Source organism: Peromyscus maniculatus, chromosome 7 (genome assembly GCF_049852395.1).
Source record: "Peromyscus maniculatus bairdii isolate BWxNUB_F1_BW_parent chromosome 7, HU_Pman_BW_mat_3.1, whole genome shotgun sequence".
NCBI lineage: Eukaryota > Metazoa > Chordata > Mammalia > Rodentia > Cricetidae > Peromyscus > Peromyscus maniculatus.
In genome coordinates, this window is record NC_134858.1 from 118,768,073 (window position 1) to 118,794,151 (window position 26,079).

A 26,079-nucleotide genomic window follows, 5' to 3' on the forward strand; every position below is an offset into this window, starting at 1 on the left:
GCGGGGCGGGCACTCCTGCAGGCAATGGATTGTGGTGGAGTTGAGTTGCAGTTCAGGGACGTGGCGTCCGGAACACCGGGGAAGAGCTGGGCTCGGGTCTCGAACTCGCACCCTACAAGGACGCGCTCCACCTGGCCCGCAACGGCGGCCCACACTCACCCCTTCGGCTTTCCCTGGCGCGGCGTCGGGACGCCACGCCCCGGCCCGGCCCCTCCCGGCGGCGCACGCGCAGAGCGGCTCAGGCCGGCGGGGACTACTTTCCGCGCCCCGCCCGCGCCCCGCCCCTCGTCCTCGCGCGGCGGAACGCTCCGCGCGGGGCGGCGGCGGCAGGATACACGGGGTGCGCCGCTTATAAGTCGCTCCTTGTGCGGCGCCATCTTAAGCCCTCGCTCGGTGGCGGCCGCGTCAGCTCGTGTCCTGCGCAGCCCGCGGCCCGGGGAGGCGGAGACGGAGCACGGTGGGCGCCGAGCCGTCAGCTCAGGAGGCCGAGGGCGAGCGAGCGGACGGCCGCAGGGGAGCAGCGCGCGGCCCTGAGGTGCGGCGCCGCGGCGGGCCGGCTCGCGCCGCGCCAGCGGGAAACTTCGCGGGCCGGGTGGCGGCGGGAGGCCGCGGGGGCGCGGGGGCGCGCGGGCCGGGGCCGGGGCCGGGCGGGCAGGCGGGCGGGCGGGCGCGCGCCGGGAGCCCGGATGGACGGCTGGCCGCCGTGGGGGTGGGGACCGCGGTTCGCGTCCCGGCTGGGGCTGCAGCGGGGGCGGGGTGGGCGGGGGCTCCGCCTCCGTGGCCCGCGGAGACGGGGGTGCGGGCGCCCCCGCGCACAGGGGACGCCGGACTGGCGCGCGTCGCCTCCTTCCGTCGCGGGGAACGTGTAGACAATTTTTTTTCCTCCCTTGTAACGACCTGACTGTGTGAGTTTGAATCCAAACAACTTTAAACCGTGGAGTCGCCAAACTCTTGGGTGCAGCGGGCGGGATGCGTCAGGAGCGTGTCCTCGCAGGGTGGCGTCCTGCACTCGCGTGGGGCCGGTGGCAGCGGGGCCGGGACCCTGGCGGGAGTCGGGGATCGTGGGCGAGCGATGGCTACTCCTGGTGGGGGGTGCGCAGGATTCCGAAGCCTGGGCCAGGGGGAGGGGGCTCGCCCTTAGCCAGCCACGCGAGCCGCCTGGTGTGGGGTCCGGCCGGCTTCAAGTGTGTGTTTCCTCGGCGCGTTTGCGCTCTGGGCGAGCTGGAGCGGCCGGAGCGCGGACCGCAGGCCGTGCGAGCGTGGCGACCCGTCCCGAGTGTGGGGCTTGGGGACCGGGCTTGGAACCGGCGCTCCCAAGTTGGGCGCCCCAGACCCGCTCCGCTGCGCCGCCGGGCCGCGGGGCAGCTTTGTCTCGGGCTCGGGTCTCCAGACATCTGTGGGCTCCCCTCCCCCCGGGCCTGAGCGCTGAATGGAGAGTGGCTGGGCTGCTGGTATGCGGAGGTCGGCGAGAGGAAATCGAGGAGTGGTTTTAGTGAAACGAGAGCTTTGTGCCGTGAATAATGGTGGCTTAGACCAGACAGCAAGCTCAAGAGACGGCAGCTTTGCCTTTGATAAAGTCTGCCTCATGTTTTTCACATGGCCAAGTTGTGAAGCGTTTTGTCTGGGATTTAGGAAGCCATTTCGCTATTTACTTGTGGCTTGCAGACGTCTCTGTTCAGCCTCTCGTCCCAGCAAAGAGGGACTAAAGCTTGCTCTGTTGGTTTCTAATTTAATGTTGCTTAAGCTTGTGGCCTTTGTATTTCGATGTGTCGGGCAAAAAACTTTATTTGAGTTAAGGCCGCTGTTAACATTTAGTTCACTTTACCTTTAAATATTCAGAAATTTCCGAATTAAAAAGAAGTGCCTCCAAGGTTTGAGAACGCCCTTTCGCAGCAGACAGTGTTGATGGCCGGGCTGGCGGTAGGCGTTCTGTGACCTAACCTTTGTCCTGAAGACCGAGTCTGGACAAGTGGTGGCGGGGGAAGTTGGAAACTTGCAGACGTCTTTCTCTACGAGTAGCTAGCGCCAGACCCTCCCAGGCAGAAGTCCTTGAGGGAGCAGGCTATCTGGACAGCTTGGCTTGCTTGAGACAGCGTCCTAGACCTCACCGTCGCAGGAGGACCAGCCTCAAATAGGGAAGCGTTTAATCGTGCGCAGGTGTCAAGAAATACGGTCCAGAGCAGTGGTTCTCAACCTTCCTAATGCGGCGACACTTTAATACAGTTCCTCATGTCGTGGTGACCCCAACCATAAAATTATTTTCGTTGCTACTTCAAAACTGTAATTTTGCTACTGTTATGAATCGTAATGTAAATAAAGATCCGATTGTCCTAGGCGATCCCTGTGAAAGGGTCATTCGACCCCCAGGTTGAGAACCACTGGTCTAGAGCCAGTATTGGATATTAAATGTCTCCAGCTTGAAGGAGTGTCTACTTCCGTAGTGATGATGGGAATAGAAATTGTTGTGAATAAAGCTTTAGCACTAGTTTTAGAATGCCACCGCCAAGGTAGGAGACAAGTTTCTTGGAGTGTATTTTTAAATATATGCTCAGAAATACCAGTGGAGCCCTTTTACAAATAATGCAGGGTAGAGACAAGAGCCTGTGCACCCTGAGGGTGGAAGTTTGGATCATCAGACTTCTAAGCAGGAAAGTGGACAGCGCAAGTAGATCAAGTCAAATTACATCTCAGTGTTCAAGTGAGGTAGTGGTCTGGGCCCATCACCTGGAGGTGTAGGTGGTAAATTTTCAGGTTGCTTTGGGCTTGGTCAGAAGCCTACCTGTGGGACAGACTCCTTGTTTGTAGAAAAGGTTACAAATGTTAGCTTTTTTTGTGGCTCCTTTCTGTCAACTCGTATTTACTATTTAAAACAATCTAACTGGGTGTCGGGCCTGTGGAGGCAGCCTCTGCCCTGAGAGGACAGAGCTTGCAGAAGAGGCAGCCTCTGCCCTGAGGACAGAGCTTGCAGAAGAGGCAGCCCTTGGGATGCTGCTGTTCAACAGCGGCAGAGCGTGTGACCCTCAGGTCGGCTGGCAAGGTGAAATGAGTACCAGCTTGTGGTTTCACAAAATGAAAAGTGATTTGTGTCGATTGAAAGTGAATCAGGAGTTTTTCACACTCCAGAGAAAGGTCTTTATTTTCTTGTTTACCTAAGAAAGTTTCCTTTGCATTTATGCTGAGTTTCACTTGACTCGGAACCTCATATATCTGCTGGTGTAGAACTCTGGAAGAATGCATAGTCTTTCTTCCTTGGGGAGAAGAGCTTTTAAGAGAGGAAGTAGACTTAGCCACCGCAGACACATTTCCCAGTTTGCAGTTGAGACAGCATTGCTGTGGTCCTGTTGAGCGCCCTCCGGTGGACAGAACACAGGTCACTTTTCCTCTTACTCCCACAAGTTGAATGTATCCTGGATGATTCTGTGGTGAGAGAGTTGTGCGGTACTCCCAGTTAACAGGCTGGCGTGAGGTTAACTGCCCCTCTGCAAGAGAACAGGCAGTCAGATTGGGGAGTGTTTAGGGCACTTCTGCTTACAGTGTGAGAAACCAAATGCCCAGGTGCCTCAAGGGAGGAACGGCCACATTGATGATTTAGAGGTGACTATTCTAAGAAGTCGCTAATGAGGATTTGTGTGCTGTGAAGTGAGTGTGGTTCCCTGCCTGTGAACTAAGAACAGTATTGGTGGCGGAAGTTGTCTGCACTGCCAGGCTCACAGCACTTGGCCCTTTAGACAGACCTTCCTTTCCACTCAGTTCAGCCACTTCTCTTTGTAGCATTATTTTCTGAAAATACTATTTCAAATCACCTATTCCAAATTAGTTTTTGAAGTGAAATGGTCAGTTTATGAAGGATTCTTGAGTTTAGATTTTGATTTTGGATTCTGCTTTCCAGAACCTGGCTGAAATGAAACAGAACCAATTGGTGATCAAGTTAGCCTTCAGAACTATGTGTTTTGCTTTAAGGGAGCATTGTCACATTGGAGTGTGACCTTTTTTTAATTGCTTTTTATTTTTGAAGTAATTATATCATTTCCCTTTCCTTTTCCTTCCTCTATATCCCTCTCACTCTCATTGAAATTCATGGCCTATTTCCTCATTAATTGTTCTCTCTCTCTCTCTCTCTCTCTCTCTCTCTCTCTCTTTCTCTCTCTCTCTCTCTCTCTCTCTCACACACACACACACACACACACACACACACACACACACACACAGAGACCTGCTCAATCTGTGTGTTTTCAGTGCTGACCATTTGGTACTGGATAACTAACTTGCCGAGCTCTCTCTTCTCTAGGGAGACTTTCTCCCACACTCAGCATTCCTCAGTCACTTACAGTTCTGACTAGAGTCAAGGCTTCATGGTCTGCCGCCTCTCCCCACTTTAGCATGTTCATGTGCTATTAACTATCCGCCTTAAAAAAACCTATAATACACATAAGTATAAATATACATACATAGTTTAAATGCAGTTTTCTCATCTGGACTGATAGTGATCCTTTCATAAGTCAAAGACTTATCTAACAAAAACCCCAATACTAGGCATGAGAAGCCTCTTTTGAGTTGTTGGCCAGATCTCTCCAGTAGACTCCCAAACATACACCTATTGCTATTATCCTTGGCTGCCCCCAAAAGGTGGAAGGTAAGTTCTTATTGCTAAGGGTGCCATGCAATTCAGACCAGAGCCCAGAGGCCCCTGAGCTGTAACTGACCTGGATGCCTTCTACCTGACGACTAGCTTTCATGGAACTAGAAGATCAAGTACAAGCTTACAAAGGAGGGAGGCGTCCAGCAGTCCTACCTAGCTATGATGCCTTCGAACCACAACAGTGACCAGCATGACTTGATAAACCCTAAGGGTGCAGTAGTGGGACTGCATACTTTGGGGTAACCAGCAGCTCTCTGCTCTCTAATGGACTTAAGACCAGTTCAACAAAAAGAGATGCCTGGTACTGGAAACCTGACCAACTATCCAGGCTAATGAAGTCTTGGATCTTGGAGAAGTAGTCTGGGTCCAGCTCTTTATGGTAGTCGTAAGTCTCCAAACTCAATGTGTTAGGCACCTAAATACTGGGCAAACCCCATAGATGCTGTGGGCATAGTCTGTCAGCCCCATTCAACTTAAATCATTTCCTAGTTTAACTAGAAGCCCAAATCTCTAAGATCAGTGTAGTATTAGGCTAATTTCAGACTTAGAAACAGTGTTGAGCTGGAGGTCAGCCTGAGTGTGCTCTATTTTAGCAGTACATTACTCTTGGTCGGTTTGGTTTGGGTGGGCAAGTTAATTGCATTGGTTCAGTCTTTTACTGCTAGCCCTTTTTTCATTCCCAGTTAGTAAAGTGGTCTTCGTTTAATTGGTAGATTCTGGTTGGACTGAAAAAAATTGAGCTGATGTCCAAGAGCAATCATCTATCTGAGCCTGGTGTGGCTCATCTAAAATCCAGCACAAAAGGCTGAAGCAGAAGGATTGTGAGTCGTAAGACCAGCCTGCAGTACAGACTGAGACCATCTCAAAACAAATAGCAAAAGTGCCATCTGAATACAGTGCTGTAGCTGTGATTTTAATACATGAGTCTGTGTATCTTTGCTAGAACACTCAAGGCATCTAACCCATCCCATAGTCCATGTTCTTCATGGAGCTGCTGGAAAGGGTTGTTTGCTTTCCTGGACAGGATCCCTGTGTGGTCCAGGTTGACCTGGAACAGGTTCTGGGGTGCTGGGGTTGTGTGACCACCACACCTGGCTAGTGTCATGTGGTAGTCCAGAAGTTCTCCTAGGTCTAGTGTATCAACATTGGTCCGGAAGGCTGTTGTTCTGTTCCATGTCTTATCACAACAGTAATTTTGCTAAGGTTGTGAATTGTAATGTAAATATCTGTTTTGAATATCTTAAAAGCATCAGTTGACCCAAAGGGTCGCGACCCTCGGGTCAAGACACCTATCTAGATTCTGTGGGAAACTGCCACAAGCACTTCCCATTTTTTTCTTCTGATTTTTCTTGAGATTTAACTCAGTCTCTGGATTGATTTTCTTTTTTAAAGCAGATCTCTAACAGGTATGTGTAACAGTTTTTAAAACCTGTGATTTATAACCAACACTTGAGTATGTTCTTAAATCTTCCTAACATAGAGACCTTATCTGTGGTCAGCAGATTTGACTGCTCATTGGTGAACTGAAGGGGGAGGAAGAGCATGAAGGCTGGAGTGAGTATCATCCGGCTTGCTTTCCGGTAGCTGGAGGGTGGGTGGTGTGTACCTGTAAGTGAATATATGCTTTTGGGCACCAGCTGCATAAAATGTAAGGAACAGAGTTCACTGCAGGATTTCTTGCGAGTGCAGTTTGAAGATCTTAAATTTGGGTTGGAGTAAGAATTGGTTACATTGCAGGGTGGTGACTGCAAACTGCTTCCTATATTTCCTTAATACAGAATAAGCAGGGAAGAGCCATGCCCACTTTCAGAACAGACAAGGGCATAGGGATGAGTTTGCTTTCAGAGTTTGAATGTGCTGTTGTAAACAAATAGCACATCACAGGGTTTCTTGAACTTTTTTTAATGCTGTGTAAAAAAAAGTTTTCTTTTTGTGCCAGTGAAAAGACTGCATAACATCAAATACCATATTAAATGCCATACAGTTCATTTAGATGCAGAAATAGAAACAAGTATTAGAGGACAGTGTGCTGACTTATCTTTTTAAATAGATTATAAGTTTAATGTCTTGTTAATTTAGGATGTTAGCCCAGCCGTTTTGTGATTCCATGTCTGATAATTATCTGCTAGAGACTTTTATTACCTACTTTTAACTGTGCTGTTATATTTCTTGGGTCCTACAGCAGAGCTCCAGACGTTGTTTGGTACTGTTCTCATCCAGGAAGTTGCAATTGGAAGTCTAGGAATACCAGAAGAGCAGCAGACACTCTGGAGGGCAGATCATGACTGTTAAAATGGTGGTGGTGTTGCACAATAAAGCCCCGACATCCACTGCCAAAAGTCATATTTAAGAAATGGTGGAAGCAGATTTTGCCCAGAGTGGTGGTTCACTTTGTACTCCAGCACTGTGGGGGCTGAGAGAGTAGGGTGCTGAAATCTCATAGCAGAGGAAAGTTGGTCTTCTGAGGGGACTTGGAAAATGTTCTGCCTGTGTGCTGAAGGGCCTAAAGGGCCTTCTATCCCAGCACATACTTCCCTATGAAATGAAGACTGTTTGATCCCTGCTCTTTTCTCCTCTACTAGAGGCACAGCTAGAACCCATGACCTTTTCAGTTGCATCAAGGGTCCATTTTGACAGTGAGCGCCGTAGAGTAGCAGCCACCGTACACCTTGCTGCTCTGTATCACTCTGCTTGGGGCTGGACAATCTGCTTCCTTTTGCAGTTCCTGACTGGATCTGGTCACTAGGAAGCTTGTCACTGTGTTTATAGCAGTTTCCTCTGGGCTGCCCAGTGCTTGAGGCGTACTCTCTTTTCACATACTTTGTGCCACTGGGTCCAAGGGTCTTGTTCCTTATTGTTACTTGGGATCATTCTGTGTCAGTCTGTAGACTCCCCCCCCCCCCTCTTGATAGTCTGTACTTCAGATGTCTGTTGGATTGCTTCCTCGTGTGGAGCACTCCATCAGCACCCGTCTCACTGTCTTCGTCTCCTTTAGACCTGCCATAAGTCCTGGTGACGCCAAGACCCATTTAGAACGGCCAGCTCAAGTGTGGTCTGGCCTATGAACTGTTTCCTAGGAGTAGGAATTCCGTTGGGTAACTCGAATGTACACGACTTTATGTCATTACTTTTACTGTGTAGTTCAGCCACTCCTAACCCCAGGAAGACTTCGTGATATCTTTTGGTTTGTGTTCTGACAAAAACTTCTTTATGGTGTTGTGTTTGAGCATTTTCGATCTCTCAGTTCCTTGATATCTTCTAGTGATCTTGTTTTCTACCTCAGTTCAGCCACACATTCCCATCGTCACATACTCAGGACTTTGCCCTCCCCATCTCAAGCACTGCAGCCCTTCAATCCTCTAGTGAATCCTCAGCTCCACAGCCTCATCTCGGGGCTCCACAGCCACCTCTGTGTGACTCGATGACCAATACTGCCTTCGCTCCTTTACCTTCCTTATGATGCTTTACTCTTCCATGCTGACCCAAGCTACTTCATCCTCACTCACCAGTGTTCTTGCTTTTTCCTTGCTAAGAATGATGAATAATGGGAAGAACTTCCATGGACTCCCCTCCCTGTGACTCTTCTTCTTCTCCTTCTTTAGATGAACTCTGAAAATGGTTCTGAATGTGGCCAGAACAAGCACATAAGGCTCACCATTGTCTGTCCTGTACTTCAGTGCTTCCCAGAGGCCTGCCTGCTCTTAAGTCTACATACAGACATGCTGTGGTTTATACCATTAATGATTTTTCAGATGTCCCCTTCCTCTTTTAAGTCCCACCAGTGACCACCTTGTTGCACATTTGTGGCCTCCTTCAGTTATTGTAGCATTAGCCCAGTTACTGCAGTTGCTTGGAGGTTTTTCATATGACTTGTAGGTCACCACACCTGGGCAGGATTTCTACATCCTTGACTGGCAGCTCCTTGACTCTTGCCCTCACCTCTGATCTGTGTTGGAGTGGCTGAACTGAAAGGTTAGTCTTTGAACCTCCCTATTTGGTTCATACTCACTATCCAGCTTTAAATAGAGACTGTGATTTGCAAATGTGTGCCTTGGTTTCTCTCCTCACTATAAATCTTGGTTTCCCACCATGGTGCATTTATAAGAAGCAACCCAAGCAGTGAATTGACCCCAACTGTTCCCATTCCCAACTTACTGGGCTGTAACTGTGGCTCTTCACTCTTCTTCCTTTTGTAGTTGTGTCTAAATTCTCTGTAGGTCTCATCCACTTTTTTCTGAAGTATACCCAGCATTGACTCATTCCTTGCTGTAACCATGCCACCTTAGTCTTGGCTTCCACATTGCAAAGGCCTTTTAACTGGCCTGCTGGTTATACCCTTATTCCCCTTGGGTGCACTCAGTGCCGTAGCAAGAGGTAGTTTAACTCAGTTCACCAGTAGCATAAGCTCGTGTGTTGATCATGCTGTCTACCTCGAGTCTCCTTCAGACTGAAGCACTATGTGCTTCCTAGTCCTTCCCATTGTTTACCCTGGTTTGAAAATTACCATACCACCCTCCCTTCTTTGGTTTGATAATGGCCTGTAAGGCAATACTTACTGCTGCCTTTCCCCCCTTACAGGTCCTTTGTTTGGGCGGGTTTGAAACGGACAAGTACTTGTGGATTTGTTTCCCCTCTGTTTGCTTTCAGCTAATGCTCCTCACAGATGTGAGGTCTGTGCTTAGCTCACAATGTTCAGCCCCCTTTTAGTTCGTACTGCCTCAGCTCTTGCTCAGACCAATCAGTGGCTGTGCTTTAGTTTTGGTCTTGTTGGTCACTCAGCATTTGGTGTTTTGGTCTTTCTTGCTTCTAGGCTAACACTGTAGGATGTGGTCTGTGGTGCTGGGAACAGTGTGTGTGCTGTCTCATCAACTGCTGCTTTAGCTACCTGTGGCTAGTAGGCACTTAGTGTGGCTGCATGACTGAAAAATCTTAAATTTGAGCTTAAATATCCATAGCCACAGGTAGCACAGCTTTAGATGGTCACCATTTTCCTGCCAGACCTCATTGCTCAAGCTCTGGTTCTCATCTTGCATTCATTCCCCTTACACATTTCTCTTCCTGATAGCTTTGTGTGACTCCAGAGCACTGCCTGTCATGCTGCTGTAGTGCCTCTTGTTGCCTACTGCCCTGGCCTGGAGTCACTGGTCTGCTGCTGTACCTGCTTGGCTGGTGTCCCTTTTTTCTTACAGTGTTTTTAGTCATATCAAGAATAAGCTATCCTGTCACCATGCTGAGAACCAGCACACGGGCAGAGGTGGGCCAGACCACATAAGCAAGCTCCAAGTTACACTAGAGACCCTGTCTAAAAGAAGAAAAACAAGAAACCATTTATTCAGCAAACAAACCCGCAATTTCCTACTGAAGGCTGGAAAACTTTCTATGTATGATTGAGCTATTTTCAGCCTCATTTTGTTGCATTCCACCCTCTTCAAATTAATCCACTGAGCTCAAAATGTGGTTCTTAAAGGATGATGGATCCCTGTATGTATCAGGCCTTTGCACAAGTTATTGAGTTTTCCTGAGTCCTTCTGGTTCCAGCTTGAAGGCTACACTTCAGAAAGCTTCTGGCAGCTCTTTGGTGGGACCAACCCCAGAACATTCTGGCATGTGGTGGATGCTGAAATGTTTACTGAACAAATGGAGAGAGTCTATATGCTAAATTTATGATGTTTGTGTCATGAAACTGTTGTTCCTTTTATATAACAATTTGGCAAATTGAGAAAATAAAACACCAGTGGAGTATTCAGGTGTAGCTCCAGGTAATGACTCTTTACTGATGTGTTTTGGGACTCATAATAGAACAGAGATGAGGGACTATTCCTTGAAGTTCTTTGTATTGAAATAACAAAATACAGTTGCATTCTCAGTAAAATCTTGGCTCTCTGTAATACTCTGAATATGAGGGAACTTCAGAGCTGTAAGGCTCGTTGTTCTGGAAGCCTACCAAACAGTGAAATGTCAGCTTGACTTGAGGCTGCTGGGGCAGGGGGGCAGCTGCTGCCTGGGATCTACTGCTAGGATCATTGTGTGTTCCTTTCTTGAGTTCTTTGTGTGCTTTTTAACCCTGTCTATTGCTACCTGATATTATTTGTGAAGTTTGGACTCGGGTGGTTTGTGTTTACTGCTCCTTAAGGATTATAATGTCAGTGTTCCATGTGACACTTGACGCCAGTACACAGTGTCAGCTCCTCCAGGCTATGGCAGTTCTTGGGTTAGCGAGCATAAGAAGGGTCCACTAGTGTGTGGGGGTTCACCGGAACACACTTGCAGGTCTTTATGGTCTTTAAAGAGTTTAAAAATCTTACGTATATTGAACCTCAATTCTGATTTATTATGTACTGGTCTTGGTGGCCTGAAATATTTTTTTTCCCAAATAAAACTGTGGCTTTCATAGGTCATCTTGTTCCCTTGTTCACACAACCTATTGTGAAAGTTCACATGAAAACAACTAAGAGATGACGACCTTTTTAGTAACATTAACCAACTAAAATTAAAAACCCTTTTTGTTCATTTCTTCATGTTTTGGCTTAGTCTACTTAATCAAGATAATTCACTTACCGTTGTCCTTGGTGAGAGTGTGGGGAACAGTGAAGGGTTGGCAAACTCCTGTTTTGTGAGGCTGGCGTTGAACAGTGTTGACTGGAAGAGACCAGGTATAGTGTCTTGGACACGGGAAGTGTGAAGGTGAGAAGTGGAGTTTGCTGAGTGCATCGCCACCTCCTTAGTGCGGTGTTGTCTGTAGTGTCTCTCACAGAGGAACAGGGTAGAGTAGTGAGAGTGCAGCGTTTAGTTTTTGATAAGTCCATCAAATATTTGAGCTTAATATACGCTGAGCACTTTGCAGACTTAGTTAGGAACTGATGGTGAGGCTTCAGTGCTCCCTGAGTTCATACCTTGAAGTTTTGAAAGCCAGAGTTCTGATTTGTTTGATGGGGAAGAGAAACTTGTAATGAGTACAGGTGAGGAAGGTTTTTCTTACGGGAGGGAAAGTAAACCATAAAATGACTGTGGAGTGCTGCCGCTAACTCGGCCTGTAGTCTGAGTGTGGAGGCCAACTTGAAACGCAGCATCCCCTTTGTTGGGCATGTTTAGAGCCTCATAGTATAGAGTGATTCACCACTGAGAAACACTGGACCATAGAGACTAGCTGGAGTTACTGTCAAGGGAATTGAGTGTTACTTAGGATTCTTTATCTGAAGTTCTGACCCTTATATTTATCTGCAGCATTGACTTAACCAAAGGTAACTCCAGAGAAGCAAAAAGTAGGATTGATTTGACAAGGCTGAGCGCTTGACTCAGGCTACAGACAGACCAGGATTTGAACAGAAGTTCATTAGTTGGGAAGCTCAGAGTTCAAGGCCATTCTTGGTTATATCAATAAGATGATCCCCCCCCCCCCCAAGAGAGAATACAGTTTGTACTTCATTTTTAGCAGTTTTGCCTTTTGAAGCAAGATAGTAGAATTGTTTCCCCATCTGCATAGGTTCTATTTGGTAGGTTGCTTAGCTTTTAGGCTTTTAATGCTGTATCTCGGTATTTGGCTAACAAGAATTTATTCTTAGACAAGTACCATTTTATTCTGTGTATCTGTGCACACATGTATGACACTGTCTTAAATTTGTCTATTGGTTCTGCAAGCTATATGCAAAACATTTGCATGCTTGATAATGTTGAAAAGATTGGGAGATAGTCTCATAGTCTCTTACTTTTTAATGACTGTAAGTTGTATGAGAAATCCACTTTTGACTGGCCACAATAACCACTTTCCTGGTCTACCTGCTTTCTTTTCTGTCGTACAGCCCCTCCACTGTGTGAACTCGGAGGTGGAGGGAGTGGCTGGCTTAGGCCTGAGACATGCTCAGCAAGGCTTCCATATTCCCAGCCCCTAAGCACTTGGGAAGTTCTGCCTCACAACCCAACACTACTTGCTCAGAGGTTCCTGGTTCACTTTGAATTTTATTCTGCGTCTTTATTGATCCCCAGGCTGCTCACGGTTTCCTGCCTGTGTTAAATTGGTCACCATTTAGTACCTTTTTTATACCTAGTGTACTCCTCCTAAGAAGCGCCTGTTCTCTTCTGGAGTGCTCTGCCCTGCCTTGGAGAGCCTCCCTGACCACACTGTGATGCACTGCTCAGTTCTCCCTTCTCTTGTTGGGGGGGAGGAGAGTTGGGGGAGGGGAGAAACATGGTCAAAATTGTTGTCTGAAAGCATCCTTAAATAAAGAAATAGAGGCGTTAGTTACTGGCTATATGTCCTTGACTTACTTCCAAGACTCTTTGGTAATATAACACCAGTAACAAAAGGTACTTAAAATTTGTTGGGTGGTTGAATATCTAGTCCATTTAACATATAGATTATTATTTATTCAGTTTGTTAATGCCCTTTACAGCTTTTATGTTTCACTGGACAGGTGGAAGGCCTCTGGTAAGTCCTTTAGCATTAACAAATGAGGTTTTAACTTACAAGGTGTTAAATGACAGACAGTGTGAGCTATATGCTTCTAGTGAGTTTAATGAGCCCTCTCAGGTGTGGTTGTCATCCACCTTTCTAACTGGTCCTCTGAGACAGGCAAAAGACTTTAGCTGTGGGGCTCACTGTTGTTACTGCTCTCTCCACTTTTCCTGTTCTTTGTGTGCTGTGGATACTTGCCCTTAATCGTGTTTTCAGTATGCTGTTTTAAAATTACCATGTAGGTAGTGGTACACTGCCTAGAATTTTAACTAGAATGCGTATATGTATGAGGGTGTGCATACATCCCTTATGCTTTCTATTAGGACTTCAATTTTAACAACTACTTTATAACTGCTTTAGTTTGATTTTTACTTTTTAATGGTGTTTGATGGAATGGTTTTCATGCTGTAAGGTGCAGGTGACAAGCCAGTTTTTCTAGTATCTATCTTGTCGAGGTATCCAGCTCTTTTTGGGTGGTTGGAAGACCTGTTTTCCATTTCTGTCTAGGCATTGTTTGCTTTTGCTAGTCTTGTCCATAGGAATATGAGGATAAATTGTTAGTGCTACAGAGATGTGAGCATGTAAAGCCTAAGGACGTCCCAGTTTCATGAACCACGGCCATGCCAACTGCCCCACTGGGCGCTCAGTGAGGCTCATAGAGCAGGGTGGGGCAGGCGCTGGAGTGGCTTCCCTAAATCAGCTCAGGAGTTAGTGATTTTATTTAAATAAAGAACTCAGACTAGGATTTGTTTTGAGTACATTGAATCAACCAGATTAGAGAGAGCTGGCATGCACTTTTTCTAATCCGAAAACAGACCTCTGTGTACTCGTCTGCACAGTTTATTTCTCTTGATGCTATCATGAGTGGATTCACAATTGCGTTTTTTCTGTTCTGAAGCAAAACAATTTTTGCATATAATTGTAATGGCCACTTTTTATTTCATTGCAGCTGAATTTTCTGTTCAGTCTTATTAGATCATAAAACCTACTTAATGGGCATAAGAGTGCCTCTGGAGTGTAGACAGGTGTTCTCAAGTTTAAACATGCAGTCAGTCACTCATGAAGTTGAGAGAGTTGGATTTTTTTCATTTAGGGCGGCTCCATTTTAAGAATTCTAAAAGTTCAGAAGCACGGAGATTTTTTTAAGTTTAAAAATAACATTGGGCTATAATTTTTATTTAGTTCTATGTAAGGTATAGAAAATACTGTAACAAAGCACACCCATGTACTCACCACTCGGATTAATAAGCATTTTGTAGTTGACACAGTTTTACTGTATCTGATTTTTTTTTTTTTTTTTTGGTTTTTCGAGACAGGGTTTCTCTGTGTAGCTTTGCGCCTTTCCTGGAGCTCACTTGGTAGCCCAGTCTGGCCTTGAACTCACAGAGATCCGCCTGGCTCTGCCTCCCAAGTGCTGGGACTAAAGGCGTGCGCCACCACCGCCCAGCTAACTTACATAGTTTTATTGGGTTGTATCTGATTTTTAAAATGAAACCTAAAACCTGCTGAAGAGTTGGTGCTGTCCTATCTCTGTCCTCGCCGAAGCAGCTGTGTGCAGCCTTCACACAGTCTGCACAAACCCTGGAAGCATGGCATGGAGTCATAAATGTGCACGTGTTGTGGGTGAAGCCTGCTTCGTTAGTCTGCGTGTGATGACTGCTTATGCTAGCAAACACTGAGAAGCTGGAGGGAAAGGATGCTTAACTTATGTATGTCAGTTGAGAACTTCATCAATGTATATAATGTACTTTGATCATATTCACCCCACAGTCCTTCCCTTCATTCCTCCCAGGCCTACCCACCACCACCACCCCAGAGATGTCCACACTTTATATCCTTTCTTTTTGTTAATATCCCATAGGTTCCAGTTCATGCTGCCTTTAAGCTCATGGGTGTGGGGCCATCCATTGGAACACAGTAGACCTACTACTGGAGTTCCTGTCCTTCAAGAAAACGGATTCTCCCTCCCCTAGCGCTCACCAACTGCTCCTTAGCTCTGGGCTGGGGCTCCAGGGGGCCTCTGCCCCCCATGCTGGAATGCTCACTGGCTTCATCTTGTGCTAGTATCTGTTTTTAAAAGAATGCTTTTTTTTTTTTTTTTTTTTTGCTGCATTTTTTTCTTACTTGTGTGTCTGTGTGTGCCTGCACACATATGGTGGACATCAGAGGACCACTTAGGGAAGTTGGTGTTTTCCTTCCACCTTGTGAGTCCTGGAGATGGGGCTTGGCAGCAAGTGTCTTTACCCACTGAGCCATCTTGCTAGCCCATACCTACTTTTTTATAATAACATGTTCTTGGTGATGTCTGTGAAAGACTATTTTAACATTTTTATGGTCTGAAGGGTTAGTACTGTATTGTACTCATTGGTGAGGCTGACAATAAATGCAAAGTTATAATTGTAAAATTGAAGAATGTGAACAGTTGTCCTAAATTTGCATATTCAAAGAACTTCTTAGGTATAGTGCAGTGTGTGTTCCATAAAAATAAAGTGCCACATTAGAAAACCTGACAGCTCAGACTTGTAGCACAGACAAGACAGAACAAGAGTTTAGGTTTCAACCAAATAGACTACACTACATACACTCTGTAGCGGCACTACAGGGTGGGGATGGGTAGGCAGGGATAACTGCTAAAGCAGGCTGGGGTCATTTGATCACGACAATCCCTTGGTAAGTGGATAGTTTGTACCGTGCCTTCTGTGGACTTGGTATTAACTCACATTCTGTCAGTTTTTGGAGCCATGTTGATTGATGATCAGTCAATCAATGGTATTAATCAAAGGCATAGATGTTCTTTTCTCCTTTAAAACCCATGGTGCCTAGAGTTCTGTCATTAGAATTAGTTAGGAGAATTTCTTCTATGCTAAGATGTTTATTGTGTCCTGGTATTACAAGCAAGTGAGGAAGGACTAAATACTCAAGAATTGGAGGCAGGATTCAGTTCTTCTATGATTAGTCACTGCAGTACAGGTGTTCATAGTTTTATAACAGTTGATGTGTGGGATTTTTATTTGAAAAATACTTAGCAGTAATTTTATATAATACCAAAATGTTATAGAACTGGCCAAAGGTAAACGTACTCAGCACTGTGTAGAAGAACGTATGAGCTGTGGCTTGGGGTGAGGGATGTACAGTCATTGGTGATAGTCTGATCCTTGCCGGACTACTTTTTGTCTCTCAGCCATCTGTGTGTCTGTAATTCAGGACATTTCATTCCAGGTCAGAATATACAGCTGAAGAGCATAAGCGGAAAGGGAACTAGAATTGTGGCTGAAATGCGGGGACCTCTGCTTTCAGATGGACATAGTTTACTAAAGAATTCTTTAAAACCTGAAGATGAACCCCAAAGGTTATGACATTCTAGAATTAGAACAGCATTTTCGTCAGTTAACTGGATTTGTTCTAGTACACAGTTTGTGAAAAGTGAATTGTTGGCATGAACTGTCAGTGTTAAAACTGATTTTATAATGTATATGCTTTATGCAATGACATCCACAGCTACTAATAATTTATTACAAGGTAAATAATTAATTTTATCCTGATGGGAACTTGGAGAATAGTTTTAGTGTAAATCTATACTATTTCTACAAGAGGCATTTATAGATAGATCAAAATCAGATATCTTTGCACTCACAGATAATTGGAAAAGTAAAATACACATTGAAAGAAAGAGCAAGAAGAAACAAACCCAAAGATAGATGTATATACAGACTCCTTAGACTGGGTGGGGAGATGCAAGAGAGTTGTGAGCCCTGTGCACCTTGTCAGAGGTCACAGACATTGTGTGTAGCACCTTGATGGGTACTTAGGCAGGTTCTCCCCACACTTCTTGTGATTCTTACTGAAATGCCTGGGTTCCTAGATCCATAACCCTTTTCTTTTTTATGTTTGAGGTCTTTCCATGCAGTGTTTCATGAGTATTTTGCAACTTTGGTTAATATTTAACTTGCATTTTTTTGTTTCAAGTTTCATGGGGATACTAGGTTAAACTATTTGTGGCATCAATTTACCCCGTTTAAAAAACACTGTTACTGCTGAGTTTGCTTTCTTGGGCTTTTCCTTTGATGTTGAAGAGTCTCCTACTGTGGCGGATAGAAAGCATTGATTACTGGGAACTTGAGATTGGTCCCTTAATAATTGGCAGGGAGTGCTGGAAGAGAGCCAGCCCTTGGCCTGAAGTCTATGATGAGAAGTTTCCTTTGGGACAAGACTCTGCCCCATTTTACTCCTTTCAGAGCAGGGTGGACTCATCAGTTTCTTTGGGTGGATAATGCTAAGAAGTCCTGTATTTTTGTAGAAAATGCTTTGGCCCACATATTGCTACTTACCCTGACAGCTCCATTTCCTCTTGTTTTCACTCTACTAGTTGGTTAACGTTTGCTCTCTTCTACCCTACAGGGTTGTTGTAAGGGGGAAGGGTGGTTTTCTTTTTTTTTTTTTTTTTTTTTTTTTTTGGTTTTTCGAGACAGGGTTTCTCTGCATAGCTTTGCACCTTTCCTGGAGCTCACTTGGTAGCCCAGGCTGGCCTCGAACTCACAGAGATCCGCCTGGCTCTGCCTCCCAAGTGCTGGGATTAAAGGCGTGCGCCACCACCGCCCGGCAGGAAGGGTGGTTTTCATGAATACTGCATGGTTTTTTAGGTGCTGGCACTATATGCTGAATGTATGTTGTGTTCAGGACATCAACATGTGCAGATATTGTGAGTTTAGAACATGAGCTTTTCCCCCATAAAATTATTATAAATCATGCTCCAAATCAGCAGGTCAGCTATCTACACAGGCTTTACCTAGGAAGAGGGTGTTTGGGCTGTGTACCCTAAGGAGGAGACAGGCAAGTGCACAGGAGTGGGCACTGCTGGTCTCCGGGCCTGTAGGTGTTAGCCAGATGAGGAGCTAGTCTAGACGAGGGTCAAGTCTCCCTCTGGGAAGCTGCAGTGGGGCTGCACCCTCGTGAGGGCTGGGGTGGCAGCAAGGCCACAGCCGTCCCTCCTTGAGGAGCGGGCTTCTCTGTTGATTAAAGGTGGAACGTTGGGATGCCCCTCATCTTAGGTACCAGATTCCTTTTTTATTCCCCTTTGGTTTTTCAAGACAAGGCTTCTCTGTAGCCCTGGCTATCCTGGAACTCACTGTGTAGACCAGGCTGGCCTCAAACTCAGATCCATCTGCCTCTGCCTCCTGAATGCTAGGATTAAAGGTGTGCGTTACCACCGTCCAGCAGGGTACAAGATTCTTGAGGGAGAGGTCCCTCTCAGTTGACACCTTAAGTGTCAGTTTGTGTACTGTGGAGCCTGAAGCAAGGGTTCAACTTGAGTTTACCTGCTTTAGCCTCAGAGGAGTGAGTGATGAACTCCAGATGCGATCCCAACACTCAGGAGGCCAACAAAGAAGGAATGCCAGCCTGGGCTCCACAGTAAAACAGTTTCTCAGAAAACAAAGGAAAAAGTCAACATGGCTCCCTCTATCTACTTAGAGAAAAAAATCATCATTAGTGTGAGGTTTCCAACTTCCTTAAACATTCAAAATCACCTTTGCATGAACTGAAGATGCAATCATACCTAAGGGTCCTTCCTAGCTGTGTCTTTATACACCCAGTGTTAATTTGTAAGTATTCTTATGTTAGCTGTAGTGCAAGATGAACCTGCTTGGGACAGACATTAAAAGTGGAAATCTGTTCATAGAGTAGAACCTAGAGTTTATGAGCCTTAAGCTTCCATTTTATTTTTGGTGATTTGGTATTTTCCTTGAATATTGTACAGCAAAACCAAAATGCAGACCTAATTTAGACTAAAATTTACCTGTGGGAAATGTTATACTCACAGGGGCCTCCATACTAGTTGGCTGTGGTGTGTACATCATTGCTTAAACTTGGACAAATCTTACTGATAAGTATATTTCTATTTGTGCTTCAAACTTTGACTTGAAAAGTAATTTTGTTTTTTAAATTGCATAAATCACCATTCTGATCAGTATGTTATCGGAATAACAACTGATTTGTTTCATTAAAAATTGGTGTTTTTTAAAGACTCCACTGCCTCCATGCCCAGCCTGAGCATCTTTAGCTTTCAGGAATTCACAGAGCAGTTGGGTTTTGAATAGTGGTCCCTTTGCTGACTTTCTCCATCAGCGCCTTGTGTGCCTGCAGTCTGTTTCTGCTGAGGTGTATACCCTTCGCTCAGGTCGGTGGTGGTGGAGCTGTGGTTTTTAGGGTCTGTGTTTTCAGTGTGTCCCATAGTGAACTGGCTTTTGGCTTGTGTTGGTAGGGCATAGCCTAACACTAGCAGGCATCTCAGTGATCTGAATTAAAATCAAGCTTAAATTTTAATGACTTGATTGATTTCCCCCCAGGGTATCTGAAGCTTAGTGTACAACTGCTGTGACACTCCTGTGTGGACAATGGCTACTCAAGGTTTGTGATGCACATAAAGCTGAGGCTGTTGCACTGGGGAGCTCCTTGATGGCTTCTGCACGGGTTTGCCTTAGAGTCCCTGTTCCTCTTCCTTTGCCAGCCCACTTTTTGCTCTTTCCGCTCACTACTACTGGCTCGGTGAAATAATCAGCAAGCCACCCTTGGGAATATAGTTTGATTGGATGATTCTGGAACCTGAGTGCCATTAGGTTGCCCCCTGTTCCATCATGGAACACATACTGGCTATCATTCTGCTCTCCTTGGCGGCCTTTCTAAAAGTGTTTCAATGATGGGTCATTGTCCCAGATGTTTTATTCGGATAGTGTTTTCAGTGCACTGACATGTTTTGTTTTTACAGCTGATCTGATGGAGTTGGACATGGCCATGGAGCCGGACAGAAAAGCTGCTGTCAGTCACTGGCAGCAGCAGTCTTACTTGGATTCTGGAATCCATTCTGGGGCCACCACCACAGCTCCTTCCCTGAGTGGCAAGGGCAATCCTGAGGAAGAAGATGTGGACACCTCCCAAGTCCTGTATGAGTGGGAGCAAGGCTTTTCCCAGTCCTTCACGCAAGAGCAAGTAGCCGGTAAAAAGCATTGTGTGTTTGAAAGCTGTAGTTAAATTTCCTAGCAAGGATGTGTGTGATGGCTTAGACACAGATCACAAGTGAGAAGTAGAGGGAAGGTGGAGGGTAGCGTCACTTTTAGCACTCAGGACAGTCAAGTCTCATGTGGATTTACCTTTCCCAGACATTGATGGACAGTACGCCATGACTCGCGCTCAGAGGGTACGAGCTGCCATGTTCCCTGAGACACTAGATGAAGGCATGCAGATCCCTTCTACACAGTTTGATGCTGCTCATCCCACTAACGTCCAGCGCTTGGCTGAACCATCACAGATGCTGAAGCATGCAGTGGTTAATTTGATTAACTATCAGGATGACGCGGAACTTGCCACACGTGCAATTCCTGAGCTGACAAAACTGCTAAATGATGAGGACCAGGTAAGCAGTCACACGGCTTTCTTTGTAGTCTACTTTGAAGGAAACTGTCAAGGGGATGGGATGACAATGGCTGCCCCGTATCAGAATTTGGAAACTAACGGTGCTTCTTCATTCCCTGTACTCTAGGTGGTAGTTAATAAAGCTGCCGTTATGGTTCATCAGCTTTCCAAAAAGGAAGCTTCCAGACATGCCATCATGCGCTCTCCTCAGATGGTGTCTGCTATTGTACGCACCATGCAGAATACAAATGATGTAGAGACGGCTCGTTGTACTGCTGGCACTTTGCACAACCTTTCTCACCACCGTGAGGGCTTGTTGGCCATCTTTAAATCTGGAGGCATTCCTGCCCTGGTGAAGATGCTTGGGTACGAAAGTGTGATCATGGAACTAGGAGGGTAGGAAGTGGAAGGCGCCACTGTGGCTGACGGAGGTTCTCTTTGTTCTCAGGTCACCAGTGGATTCCGTACTGTTCTACGCCATCACGACGCTGCACAACCTCCTGCTCCATCAGGAAGGAGCTAAAATGGCAGTGCGCCTCGCCGGTGGGCTGCAGAAAATGGTTGCTCTGCTCAACAAAACAAACGTGAAATTCTTGGCTATTACAACCGACTGCCTGCAGATCCTAGCTTACGGCAATCAAGAGAGCAAGGTAAAGTCATGAAAGCTGTTTCCCAGAGCCACTGAGTCATCACAGGCCTTCAGACTTGTGTGCCTTGCCATTTGTGTGCTTCCTAGAGCAGGTGCCCACCCGTTTCTTTAAACATTCAATCTCTGTACAGTGCTGTGCTGTGTGCTGAAGGGGCAGGAAGCAGGCCTCCTGAGTCTGTACCCTTGGGCAGGAGATAGATAGCCTTGCAGTAATTACCAATGTAGAGGAGGAAGAGGGGCTGGGTGCACAGAAGAAACACTGTTTGAGGGTCTGCCTCGTGGAGATCTTGGCGAGGAAGGGAGGTGTTCCTTAGGTGGAGGCAGGTGAGAGGACGACATCCACGAAAGTCCTGAAGAGGAAGGTGTGTGTGTGGGGGTAAGAAACAGTGTTTGGTAACGTTTTTGGCGTAAGGCTATATATAGATGGGCAGGGTAGATCTTGTGAGGCTTTGTTGGGCACACCAAAGTCCAGGAGCTGTAACTTTTGAGTATAGGTATGAAATGAGATGTGCTTATGGAGAGAGAGGTTCCAGGGACTTGAAGGACGAGGGAGTGGTCGTTGTGCAGTGTCTCAGAAGGCACACAACATGGAAGGTCAAGGTCAGAGGCTGTGGAGTCTTAGTGCCCGTTTTCACCTGGCTCTTCTGACACAACTTCCAATGCTACTACAGCAACTACATGGTTGCTTTTCATGAGCTTTTCCTTTATGTTCAGTGTGGGGAGGTGGCCAGAGTTGATGTATTTCTTTTTCTAATGATTTATTTCTTTTTATTTTATGTGCATTGGTGTTTTGCCTGCATGTATGGGGGTGGGGGGAGGCAGGTGTCAGATCCATTGGAACTGGACTTACAGATAGTTGTGGGTGCTGGAATTGAACCCAGGTCCTCTGGAAGAGCATCCAGTGCTCTTAACTACTGAGCCTTCTCTCTAGCCCGAGTTGATGCATTCTTGAAAGGGTTGGTGTGCTTGGACTTGAGCAGAACACTGTAGCATAGTAGTCACATAACTAGCACCCCAGTTTGAGGCTGTGGGTCAGAGGGGTCCAGAGATGCCATGATACAGTAACTTGGTATCATGATGGGGCTCCTCTCCATCACTTTGGAGCTCTATGACTAACAGTTTACATCTTTCTAGCTGATCATTCTGGCCAGTGGTGGACCCCAAGCCTTAGTAAATATAATGAGGACCTATACTTATGAGAAGCTTCTGTGGACCACAAGCAGAGTGCTGAAGGTGCTGTCTGTCTGCTCCAGCAATAAGCCAGCCATTGTGGAAGCTGGTGAGTACACATATGCTTGGATTGTTCCCTAGGGAACACCCGAGTCCGTGCTTACAGTATGCATTTGCTTATCCCTGAATTACTGGATTTTTTTTTTTATGATTTGTTGTTAGTTCTCAGTGAGCAGAGGTTCTAAGATTTTAATAAAAAAAAAGAAGAAGATCCTTGCTATTCCCTGCTTCTTTTCCCCCCTTAATGGGACAACTTGTATATGATAATTTATATTGTATCCCTGGTAATAATAGAAAAGACAATATATGGTTTGTACTTGAGCCTCTTATTTCAGCCCAAGAAAGTAGTTTGCACTCTCGGGCTTCCTTTCAGTAAGTGCCTAAGAGCATCTATCTGCCCAGGCTGCTGAACCAGCCTCAACCCCTGAGTGGAAGAGGTGAATGAAGGCAGCATTGTGCAGAGGTGCTGAGGATTCATTATACAGTGTTGCAGTGCCCGCCCACCTTCCTGCTTGTTGGGAACACTTCAGAATTTAGGATGTGGAGGGGTTACTGAGGTAGTTGTAACAGTGAGACCATGGGCCTGGGAAGACGAGTACACCTGTGTTCTGTGGAATAAGGGGATATCAGTTCTGCTGGGTTTTCTAGAAACACTCTAAGACTTGATTAAACATATGTTTGTAGATTGATAAAGTCTATAGGTAGCTGGAAACACGTGCATAGAAGCCTTAAAGACACCCCCCACACACACACCAGTCATTCTGATGTGTTAATCTTGAGTATAGCATGTATCTTGTAGAGCGGTAGAGAGCTGGCTTATGTGTCTTGTGGAGATGAGAACAATATACGAAGGTAGACACTGAACTTGGTGGCATAGGCCTATAGTCCTAGCACTCAGCTGGAGGCAAGAGGGTCAAGAATTCTAGGACTGCCTGGGATATTTAGCAAGGCCTTGTCTCAGAATAGAACAGATGTGTGTTCTGACAGAAGTACATAGCAATGACAGTCACCGAGGAGGGGCTGGACTAACTCGGGGGGGGCGGGGGGGGGGAGGCCTCCTTAAGAAGGGAGTGCTACCTGCAACCTTGTTCTGTTCCCTGTGAGTCGGGGGCGGGGTCAGATGCTCTCCAGGTAGGAAAAAGAAGTTTGTGTGGGCTGTGTCTTAGTTAGAGGGGAGAGAGTGTCGGTATAAATGCAGTGTGAGCAGGTAGCTTGAAGGATGGGTTACAATAACAGGGAAAGCCAGGCTGAGTTAGAGGTTGCTTGAGTTTATGACAGGAAGGGAGAGGGGTGTCTCAGTAGCCTGATGGGATTTTTACCACTCAGACCCGCTGAGTCAGAATGCTTGTGTCTCTTAAGTCTCCTAAGCTATTCTGATGAGCATCTGGGGCAGGATGCACTTTCCGAGTTAATAGTTGTATAAATGGAAAGAGAGAAGTGGGAAGTCTTGGAAAGTGGCCAGCCTCAACCCAGGTCAGTGCCCGCAGCTAGAGGTGAGCCGTGAGGAAGGCATCTTTGGGAGACCATCTTCTTGATGACAGGAAGGTAGGCTAAGTGCAAGTGTAATTAGCCAGATGGGAGGAGACAAGTAAGTGTAAAGGATGGACAAGGAGGTAAGAACCTGTCTCTTACTGCTCAGTTGAAGATGGTGGGTGTGAAATGTTACTCTGCAAGGCTTGTCAGAATAAAGACCAAAACAGGAAGTGTGGACCTTGGGTAGTGTTTCAAGTGCCTTTTTATATGGGCTGTCACCGGTTGCCCAGGCTATCCTTGAACTCGGCCTTAGCATGCTGACTGACTAGAGCTGTCGCTTGTCTGACTCCCGAGTCCCAGGGTGTGACTTGATGACTGTTGAGGATTGCACTGCTTTCCTCTGTAGCATGTTGTTTGTGACTTCCAGCCATGGCCTCTGCACTGCTGTGTCTCCACTCCAGCTCAGAACAGAGCCTGGTGCTGCTGATGGGGATTCTGGAAGTGGCAGAGTGAATGAAAGGAGTTGGTGGGAATGTCCCCTCCAGGTGACAGACAGAGATGGTGAAACTTTCCATAGAAGACGGAGGAAACAGCAGCTGTGTGACAGTGTTGTCACTGGCAAGCTGGATTGGAAAAGCTGTATGACATTCTAGAAAACAGAAGGAAGTCGAGTCCTCAGGGAGGAGGGTTTACAGTCAGGGGACACTGTAAGGGCTGACGGGCGCGTCTAGCTAAGAGCCGTTTCCTTGTCTAACTCTAGGTGGGATGCAGGCACTAGGACTCCATCTGACAGACCCGAGCCAGCGACTTGTTCAGAACTGTCTTTGGACTCTTAGGAATCTCTCAGATGCTGCAACTAAACAGGTAGGTTCTGCAGACGCTGCTGTCTTGGTGCTGGGGTCTCCATGAGCCCTGAACTCAGCATGTTTTTATCTCCACAGGAAGGGATGGAAGGTCTCCTTGGGACGCTAGTGCAGCTTCTGGGTTCAGATGACATAAATGTGGTCACCTGTGCAGCTGGAATTCTTTCTAACCTCACTTGCAATAATTACAAAAACAAGATGATGGTGTGCCAAGTGGGTGGCATAGAGGCTCTCGTGCGTACTGTCCTGCGTGCTGGTGACAGGGAGGACATTACCGAGCCTGCCATCTGTGCTCTTCGTCATCTCACCAGCCGGCATCAAGAAGCTGAGATGGCCCAGAATGCCGTTCGCCTTCACTATGGACTACCTGTTGTGGTTAAACTCCTGCACCCACCATCCCACTGGCCTCTGATAAAGGTAAACTGTCAGAGCAGGGTGGGAAGCATGGGAAGTGAACGGACTGCTGGGCACAGTGTTGTAACTTGGGATTGTCTGTTGGCACAGATGGCTAGGAGTAGGGTGGTGGGATTCCCAAGTGTTTGTGCACTCAATGCTGCTTGTGATTTGGTTGTGTTGTATACCCATTCTTCCCTCTGTGTAGGCGACTGTTGGATTGATTCGAAACCTTGCCCTTTGCCCAGCAAATCATGCACCTTTGCGGGAGCAGGGTGCTATTCCACGACTAGTTCAGCTGCTTGTTCGAGCCCATCAGGACACCCAGCGGCGTACCTCCATGGGTGGAACCCAGCAGCAGTTTGTGGTAGGTAAATCTTTGGTTCTTGGCTGTTTGGAGGCATGTGAGAGTGAAGGCATAATCTACATATCTCCACCCCCACCCCACCCCCATCCTCTCACCCCTTTCTGAAGGGCTACTAATGACTGAAAAAAAAAACTGACCTGTTTCTGGTTTCCAGAGAAGAGGGGTGTGACAAGCTCTGGTGGTGTTTCCCTGGTCAGCCTTAAAACGGAAACATGGAGTGTAATGTGCTATCGTGGGGTTAGGCCTCGAACGCATGTGCTCATGTAGGAATAGCCAAATTTGAATCCAACTCTGTGGCAGCATTCTTCCCCCACATGAGGATACAGAGAGGAGGAACCCTGCCACATTGCTGCTGATGGTTGTGTGGGTTTGATTTCTCCAGTGCCTGTCACTGGCCCTTCTCCATAGGATGGCCTCATAGTTAAGGTGCCACCTACAGCCTAAGAAGGAGATTTCTGTGTCTTTACAGAATCAAAGTAGCAGAGTCATTATGCAGTCCTAGATTAGAAAGTAAATAGTACTTAACACAGAGTCTCGGGAGATACAAGCAGTGGGCACTCTCCTGGCAGCTCTTTGAGATTTTAGCAGTAAGAATAAAGCTGAGTA

General features: G+C 46.5%; 1 protein-coding gene across 5 annotated transcripts in view; it reads left to right on the forward strand.

Annotated features, from left to right (window-relative positions):
* Positions 1–222: 222 nt before the first annotated feature.
* The window catches only part of Ctnnb1 (catenin beta 1), a 29,889-nt gene continuing 4,032 nt past the window's right edge, over positions 223–26,079 (forward strand). The window contains exons 1-10 of one of the 5 annotated variants that reach the window (XM_076577422.1): positions 223–535; positions 19,436–19,496; positions 19,855–20,082; positions 20,246–20,499; positions 20,626–20,864; positions 20,947–21,148; positions 22,282–22,426; positions 24,611–24,714; positions 24,792–25,130; positions 25,315–25,473. In XM_076577422.1, coding sequence (XP_076433537.1) covers positions 19,484–19,496; positions 19,855–20,082; positions 20,246–20,499; positions 20,626–20,864; positions 20,947–21,148; positions 22,282–22,426; positions 24,611–24,714; positions 24,792–25,130; positions 25,315–25,473 — 1,683 coding nt within the window. In that variant the 5' untranslated portion in view covers positions 223–535; positions 19,436–19,483. Of the gene's footprint in view, positions 536–764; positions 906–3,203; positions 6,194–19,435; positions 19,497–19,854; positions 20,083–20,245; positions 20,500–20,625; positions 20,865–20,946; positions 21,149–22,281; positions 22,427–24,610; positions 24,715–24,791; positions 25,131–25,314; positions 25,474–26,079 lie in introns of those variants that run through there. The other 4 variants (XM_042281991.2, XM_076577423.1, XM_042281994.2 and 1 more) reach the window with 4 other exon arrangements.